Source organism: Monopterus albus, unplaced genomic scaffold (assembly GCF_001952655.1).
Source record: "Monopterus albus unplaced genomic scaffold, M_albus_1.0 scaffold6.1, whole genome shotgun sequence".
Lineage (NCBI taxonomy): Eukaryota > Metazoa > Chordata > Actinopteri > Synbranchiformes > Synbranchidae > Monopterus > Monopterus albus.
The window spans coordinates 3,023,950-3,032,777 of record NW_018127886.1 but is presented as its reverse complement, the minus strand read 5'-3'; the positions used below and the strand labels follow the sequence as shown (position 1 = coordinate 3,032,777).

The 8,828-nt window shown below is 39.8% G+C and overlaps 1 protein-coding gene across 2 annotated transcripts in view; it reads left to right on the top strand.

Moving 5' to 3' along the window:
- stat6 (signal transducer and activator of transcription 6, interleukin-4 induced) overlaps positions 1-5,104 on the top strand; it is a 17,094-nt gene extending 11,990 nt beyond the window's left edge. The window contains exons 10-18 of one of the 2 annotated variants that reach the window (XM_020619042.1): positions 1,027-1,230; positions 1,312-1,406; positions 1,505-1,638; positions 2,112-2,261; positions 2,352-2,412; positions 2,514-2,594; positions 2,672-2,764; positions 3,643-3,750; positions 3,859-5,104. In XM_020619042.1, coding sequence (XP_020474698.1) covers positions 1,027-1,230; positions 1,312-1,406; positions 1,505-1,638; positions 2,112-2,261; positions 2,352-2,412; positions 2,514-2,594; positions 2,672-2,764; positions 3,643-3,750; positions 3,859-3,919 — 987 coding nt within the window. In that variant the 3' untranslated portion in view covers positions 3,920-5,104. The remainder of the gene's footprint in view (positions 1-1,026; positions 1,231-1,311; positions 1,407-1,504; positions 1,639-2,111; positions 2,262-2,351; positions 2,413-2,513; positions 2,595-2,671; positions 2,765-3,642; positions 3,751-3,858) is intronic. The other variant, XM_020619053.1, reaches the window with a different exon arrangement.
- Positions 5,105-8,828: the final 3,724 nt, after the last annotated feature.

Sequence of the window (8,828 nt, the reverse complement as noted above, 5' to 3'; positions counted from 1 at the left end):
AGGTTAATCAGATCTAGTATGGATGTGTTGGTTAGGGGAAAGACGTCTTTGAGCAGCCTGGTCGGGATGGGGTCCAGGAGCCATGTTGATGATTTAGATGAAGCAATTGTTGAGGTCAACTCAGAGAGATCTATAGGGGAGAAGTAGTCCAAGTATAAATGAGGTCTTACAGATGTTTCTAAAGCCATTGTAGTAGATGGCACATCTGCGAGAGCTGTGGGAGTGGTCCAACCAATTTTTTTTCTCTAATAGTTGTGATTTTATTTGCAAAGAAGCTCATGATAGCTTCTTTATGAAGAAGCTCATAATCTGAAATTCCACTGATTCTCCTCTAGTGTACCTGTTTCTAAAAATAAATAAAAATCAAACACTGACGTGGATCAACACTCCAAAAACCAACAAAACCAGGTACAAGGTCACAAAACAAGTCAACATCTTTGCCCAAAATTCCATCGCAAAAAGTCAAAACACCACTGATAGAAAGGATGAGACTGGCAATATTCCACATTTTTCTGATAGTCACATCCCATGAATACTAAAATTAACAGTGGATTGCTACGACTAACAGGTATCATCTGTGTGGCCAAATACTGATGCCACAGAGCACCACTGCTGTAAAAAAAATAAAATAAAATAAATAAAAACACAAGTGAGCCCCTCCATTGCACTGACTGCATGATAGCTATGAGTATGTATAGGGGTAGTGTTCATCACTCCCCACAAGGAAATGCAGAGCTCAGCACAGCACAGCAAGGGGTGAAATTAGTAATGATAACTTCCCCCCATAGGGGAATGCAGGCTGCAGAACCCACAGGTGAATGTTAAGGTGGAGGTGGGTCTTATGAAATGCAATCTTAACAGCAGCAGGACAGGCAGATGAGAACTGTGGCAGCAGCCCACAGCACAAGAGTGAGCAGAGCACTAACAGGATAAAAACACTTTTATTCTGATAACGGTGCAGATTTACATTATAAATGCATATCGATGTTCTCAGCACATCAGCCTCTTTATTGTTGCTGTCATCAGGACAGAGTGCCGTTCATGGTGCCGGAGCGTGTACCCTGGAGGATGATGTGCAGCACTCTCAACAGTAAATTCACCTCCGAGGTCCAGACTCAGCACAATCTGGACCAGTACAACCAGCATTTTTTGGCCCAGAAGATCTTCGATGAACCCGACTTTGTAGACGACTTCAGCAACATGATGGTTTCCTGGGCCCAGTTTAATAAGGTACATGTGTGTGTGCTTTTGCACAAACATACACAGACTGTCATCTGCACTCAAATCTCACAGCACCTTTCAATCTTACAGGAGGTCCTCCCAGGTCGAACGTTCACTTTCTGGCAATGGTTTGAAGGAGTAATGGAGCTGACCAAGAAGCACCTGAAAAGCTACTGGAGCGAAGGGTGAGCAGACTCCACTATTTCAATCAGTAGTAAATATTAGGAACCCACCGCTTCAGTCTGCAATAATGACAAGTGTATGCAATGTTTTGGTCCACCAGGCTAATATTTGGTTTCATTGGGAAGCAGCATCTTCACCTGATTCTCAAAGACAGGCCCAATGGGACGTTCTTGCTCCGCTTTAGTGACTCTGAGATTGGAGGAATCACCATTGCTTATGTGTCTGCCAGTGAGAGTGAGTGGTTTTCTTTTTTTTTTCTATTTCCTGTAGAACTAAGGCACAGCCTTATATTAAATATTACATTACAGTAAATAAAATATTTACACAGTTAATCATACAGTATGTCTTTTATGTGTTATCCCCATTTTGTGAGATTTAATCTAAATGATAAATGTAGAACTTTTGATCTTTATACACATACAATAATTTTTTTGGACAGATAGGTACTGTAGGTAGGGACAGTTAACAAAGGTCTCTGTTGTAAATTATTCCTGGATTTTGAAAATACTTTTCAATCAGATTCACACTCTATGGTATATGTTAATATTTTTGTAACTTTCCACAGTAATAGCAATCTGTCGAAGCCCTACATAGTACTAGTGTCCTGCAGGTAGAACACTGGATGGTAAACGGATCAAGTAATGATGACACTTTCTTCCCTCTCTCTCTCTTACACACACATGCACTGACACATGGTTTTCTCCTAGATGGGGGACAGAAAATCCAAAACATCCAACCCTTCACTAAGAGAGATCTTGAGATCCGTAGCCTTGGTGACCGCATCCGTGACATCAATCACATAACAGTCCTATATCCTGAGTATCCTAAACATGAAGTTTTCAAAAAATTCTACTCAGGTAGTGGTCTTCATGCACAGCCAGTTTAATGTTCTTAAGTACAAGTGAGAACAGACAACTAACTGTTTTTCCTTCTGTCATTTGCACCAGAGCCTCAAGCGTCACCCGGCGGGGGTTACATCCCTGTGTCACTGCATACTAAAGTCGGCACGTAAGGAACTATTGCAAATAACCTAAAGTCATACACCTAAAGTCATTTTAAGATATGTGGTAAACACAGGGAACATGTCATGTTTTTCTGTGTGTGTGCAGGGAAGCTGGCTCAGCCACACCCCCGCCCCTTGTCATAGCATCTATGGCTGATAGCCCTCACAGTTCTGTCAACTTCCCTGTGTAAGTGCCACTTCCACACAGTTCTTTCAATTTAAATCCATGCCACCATCTCACTTCCTTTTCATACATATTCCAAGGTGCGGCCCATTACCAGCTAGCGACCTGTCCTCTCCTACTAGCAACATGTGTTTGACTGTGTCACCTCCGGGATGTCCACAGGAAGCCTTGAGGTCACTGAAAAAATTGAAATTAAGAAATTTGAGACATGAAGCCCAAAATGTAGGAAATCCTTCTGTTCAAATGAAAGCACTGGTGTATATTAACATCATGTAATTATTAAGACACATTTTAATGGAAACATTTAAGAAAAACAGGTCCTGTTTGTTTACTTAAAACTGAAGCATTAAAGTAAAATAGTACACAAACATTAACATTACTTTTGCAGAATGATTCCGCTAAAGCTTGTCAAGTGTGATTGTCTTGGGTGGTTTAGTCCTGTCGGCTACAGCTGACGCAAAGCTTTTCATATTCTGTGTGGTGGTTAGTTTGCAGATGGTGAAAGGAAGTGAGTTGTCTTTACAGCAATCAGTCTTTTCAAAGCCAAAGCACAATCCACATCTAGGCATTAACAATGTCAATTGTGGTGCTGATGGTGCCTATTTTTTGTCTCCTAGAGCTGCTGGTTCACTCATTTTTAACTTTGCTAATGCATTTTTAGGCAGCTATGCTAGCTGAACTTGTGGTGCATCACCATGTACTAACTGCCTGCACTCTGATTGTGCATGCAAAACAGTCTAACCTACTATGAGGCAGTGAATGTGTGGACTCTCAAGCTGTGAGTTTGTCTTTGTAAAGTGAGTGACATACTGGATAATGTCAGCTCACACATAGTTTAAACAGTGATTAAGATATTATCGTAGATGATATATATCGCACACCCCTAGTCTCAATGAATAAAAATATTTGAAATAAATCAAAGGTATGTCAAACGTCGTCCTAACAGCAGCGCAGCGATATTATGTCAAATAACAGCATGCCAAACATGATTTCAGGACATTAAAAAGTCATGTTTCTCGTTATTAATGTATCTGTTCCTTCTGTTGAACAGGCATTCGTTCCAGCCACCATTCAGCCCCCCAGAGTCCATCACTCAAGACACCACGTGTAGTACTGATGTGGAGTTCAGCACAAACGATGAACAATTCAGTGAACACATGTAGGTGTCTGCATGTCTGTGCGTGAAATCCATTATCATTTTTTTGCCCCCAAAAGTAGTTTTTACAGAGTGTTGAAAGGCTGTTATGTGTTTGTGTCTGTCGTTTAGTCCTCCAGGTAACAATATGGATCTAGATTTGGAAAGTATTCTCCAGACTCTGGATCCTTAGGAGGCTTTCCCATCAAAGCTGTTTTTGGAGTGCAAAGCAGACTAACTAGAGACCAGAGTCACACCCATCTCTTACCTTCCCACGAGTCTCATCATTTGTGCAGACATTCCTCCACTTTTATCCATCCATCTTCATGTACTTTTGAGTAAAAACACACTGACGACAATCTGATTTCTGTAGGACTCACTGTGAATAGGAAATCATTCTAAGGACAAAGAACTGAGAACACGCCAGAAAGAAAAGCGCTGTCATCACTGTGCACTTTTTTTTTTTTTTTTTTTTTTTTTTTTTTTTTTTAAAAACCTTTTCTCCTCCTCTCCTCTGTTGAGACTGATGTCTTTGTTTGCTTTAAGAATATTTAGGAAAATAAGTGAATTACAGCAGCAAGGACCAAACATGTGACAGCAGACAGTGGGAAGACAAAGGTAACATGACATCACCAAGCAGTGGATAGTCAGCTCTTATTTTCAGGTTGTAGAACAAGTTGCCCTGTGTGCTTGTTCCATGATGCATGATGAAGCAGACACATTTCAATAGTATGCCATTATTATTTATAACCCTTCTTTATGATTCACAAGGCCTCAGCTATAGCATGTTGGTATGCATGGAAATTATTCCATAGTTCGGCCATGGGTCAGTGTTTCTGACCCTAACCTGTTCTGTACTATATTGAGGAACATACAAACTATAAGCTGTTTCATCGCCGCCGGTGAAACAAGACCAAGATTGATGGACACTTAACAACAGAAGTGGTGAGGATGGTAGTGGACAATGCTAACAAGATATCTTGTCGAATTAATGGCTAATTTGTATTTTCTGATTCAAGTGTATATACAGTATATAGATGTATAATTTTTTTTTAAGCTTTTGTTGGTTAATCTGAATGTTTTTGGCCCTTTTCTCTCAAGCATGTATCACCTCCCTGTAATTGAGCATAGAGTAAATGTTACATGGTATACATTTTAATTTTGGATTTTAGAAGCCTGAATGCACAAAAAAGGACTGCGTTACTGTCTGTGAGTCATAGGAAAACATCGTAGGTATTAAGAACCATCTTAGGGTTGTATTTATCACCTTTTGCTCTAAATCTGATTTTGTTCAGATTTTAGCAGCTTTCATTCACATCTGAATGAAATCTGTAAACAAAAGTCTGGTTTTTGTAAAAAAAAAAAAAAAAAAAAAAAATTTGTAGCACTGCGTACAATCACTGCCAGTATTGTGCATGTAATTTGTGTTTAATAACCTTTCATCTTCTGGATTTGTGGTGACAAGTAAATAGCTTCCCTCAAAATATCAAAACATTTTTGTGGTTTTATTTACAAGAATTGAGTTATCTCCCTTTGTCAGTCCTGCCTGATTGCACAGCTGCTTGTGCAAATTTTGAAATTGTGAATGTGGAGAAGTAGATCCTGTTTAGACATGAACTTCATGCAAATTAATTTGATTTGCAGATGTTCATGTAAAGTGTTAGAGCTTAGTTCTCAAGTGGAATGTGTCATACAGTATATTTTATTTGTTGCATACATCTGATTATTCAGTATGTGCAAATATACAGTGGCGAGAAAAAGTAAGTGGACCATTTGGAATGACTGGGTTTTCTACATTATTTGGTCATAAAATGTGTGTAGATAAACACAAAGCCTACAGTGTAATACTAGGCTACCAATACTGAACAGGAGTTGGAATGCTTCAGAACCTGCTTGAGAAACTGAGTGTTTAAGATTTCTTCAGTATTAACACAAATCTCTCAATAGAATAGCACATAGTAGAAATTAAGTGATATTAGCTTATTTGGTGTACTTAGTGTTCCAAAACGCAAACAAATACAGGCTAAAATGGACCCAAGCTGCAGCCCACAGTATGCCAACATTATAGCCTTATCCAATGTTTCTCAAGCAGGTTCAGAAGCTTTCCAATTCCTGCTTAGTAAATGTATAGGCCCATAGTGAGTAACACTGTAGGCAGCAACTTTGAGGCCCCTATATATTAGTTTATGTTTTGGAACACTAAATATGCCGAATTAGTTATTAAAAGTTAGCTTTTGCTATGCGTTATTGGATGTACTGACAACTGTCACTGAAGTACCTCTGATGCTAAAGAATTTAACCTGATGACTTTCAGCCAAGTTCTGCAGTGGTCCAACGCCTATGTTATCTCATAATTACAAGAAAAGGATCTTGTAATTATGAGACCATGTTTTTGTAATTATGAAATGAGATATCATTTTTTTCCTTTCTTGAATGCAATGTGCTTCTGTAGCTTAAGCCTATACCACACAGTTATAATTTTTCATGTCTTTATTGAATAGCTATTAAACATTCAAAGTGGGAAACATAAGCAAACCCTTAGATTTAACAGGTTGAAGCTCTTTTGGCAGCAATAACCTCAAACAAGCACTTCCTGTAGCTGCGGCTCAGACCTGTACAATGCAGGAGGAATTCTAAACATACTGTACTTCCTCACAGAACTGGTTCAGCTCAGCCATATTATCAGGATGTCTGGTGTAAACAGCTCATTGACCTCATTCCACAGCATCTCTTTTGGGCTGAGGTCTGGGCTCTTACAGGGACAATGCACATGGCAGATTTTCTGACAGATCTGCTGCCTCTGGACGTGGACAGCTGACATCATGGAGGGGAAAATAAATTCCTGCATTTATCAAAGAATCCTACAGGATAATGTCAGGGTGGCTGGAATTTGAGTGATGTAGCAGGATAATAACCCTAAACATTGAAGTAAATCTATTACAGAATGACTTCAAAACAAAATAATCTGATGTTTGGAGTGCCCCAGTCAGAGCCCAGACCCCAACCCAACAGAGATGCTGTGGAATGCACTCATTCAGTCATATCAGATGTTCTGGAAATATGGCTGAGCTGAAACAACTCTGAGAAAGAATCTGATCCACAGCTACAGGAAGTGCTTGTTTGAGGTTACTGCTGCCAAAGGAGCTTCAACCAGTTATTTGAATAGTTAGTGGATGTGTTCAATAAAGCCAAGAAAAAAATATAACTGTGTAGTTTTAGTTTAAGCACTATGTATTTGTCTACACTTGTGACTTAGTTGAAGATCGGATCACGTTTTATGACCAAACGGTTCACTCACTTTTTTCTTCCCAAGCTACGTCTCTCCTGAATGGATCCATCTATTTAAATTCCATATTTTTCTTCAGTGGGCCTAAAAGAAAACAGACAAAAAGGATTGGAAACAATATTTTTTTTTTTAAACATATAAAAATAAAAATCAGTGGCACTGTGTGGAAAGCTATGCCTACAATCATAAAGGCTGTCTATTGAGTGGAAACATATTGGTGAATAAGATAATTCCCTTCACTTCTATAATTCATCAGCCAAAGAGGAGACAGTGCATTACTAGCATATTATATTTCCTATTGATGCAGTTTCAACCATCATTAAATGTATTTTTAAAAAAAAGAAAACTTTACACTGTACATCACAAAGCTTTTCTATCAGAACACAAAAGTTAATTTCCACATTACTAAAACAAAATTCCTACTCAACCACAGCCAGGAAAATCACACTGGAAAAAAAGTTATATAGAGGAAGCAGAAAGAGAATCTGCTTACATCTGGTTCAATAACTGCTCTGGTGTATTTTGTCGAAATACTAACTGATCTCAGCACCCCATCCTAATGGCTGCCTCATAAAACAAAGGGCGAAGGTAGGGTGAATGGAGGAGGCATGGAAGAGAGAGAGGACATGCAGCGCTTCAACTGCAGAGTGGAGACTGTATGAAAACAAAAGTGTACATACCATATATCACCCTGTACAGCACCCTAGAGATTTCAGTCACCTCATGGTGACCTTCTCATCTCCAAAATATCACAGAGGGGCTTGTCCAATTAAACTATCTCACTCCTAGAGAGCCACCCATCTCAGTGTAGACAGAGAAGGAACCACGTGTTTACCAGCACCAGCAAGAAGCCACCACACCTCCTGCTCTCTTTCATGTTTAACCATGAGATGATGTAACAAAGACCTGTCAGTCCTGTCAAACACAAATCAACTGAAAAATGCTTGTTCTTCATGACAGCTTGCCAAGTTTGTTCTCTGCTTTCCCATAGCTGACACGCAAAAGTAAAAGCAAACCACCTCTCACACACCTGACTCAAACGCATAGATTGTCTACATCTGTTATAAAAAGGGGATCACACTAAACATGAATACTTCTGCACTCTCAGTGAGGGTGTGGAAAGGCAGCATCTTTCCCTTTTTTCTAAAATAACTTGAAAGATAAAAAAAAAAAAAAGTTCAAAACTGTTCAATTACATCAAGCGCACAAGCATACGCATGCACACACTCTCTTGCACACACAAGCTCATGTAACTATATAAAAAAATAAGAATGTAAGCCAAATAAATACTGGTAAAGTACAATACGTAATTTACCAAACGTTCATGAAATGAAACAGGAAAAATTAGTGCGATCACATGGGATCAAAATGGAAAAGGCTTCAGAAATCCACTTCTCTACTGCAGCTTCACTCCTAGCAGAATACAGAATAGGGAGAGCAACAGAAAGAGAGAGAGAGAGAGTGAGAGTGAGGGGCCCCTTTCCTGAGCAGTTGTAGCCACCTAGTCAGCCAGGAGTGACCAACTCCCCACACCACAGGGCACAGTGTGCTTCTTTCAGTGGCAAGTCTTCTTCTGATCCTCCATCTTTGTCCTGCAGTCCAAGGGGGAGGAGGAGGAATGATGGGATGAGGTGAAATCAGGACAGCTGGTCAGCACCGTGGGTGCTTCTTCACTGTAAATCAGTAGGTCCAGCTCTGGATGCACAACAAGGAGTGCAGGATATGGGTTAGCATGTGTGGAGGCAGGGTGGAGGTATGTCTGAAGGGGTTGAGGATGGACCAGGAACTGAGGGTGCAAAGTGAGGCATGACAGGGG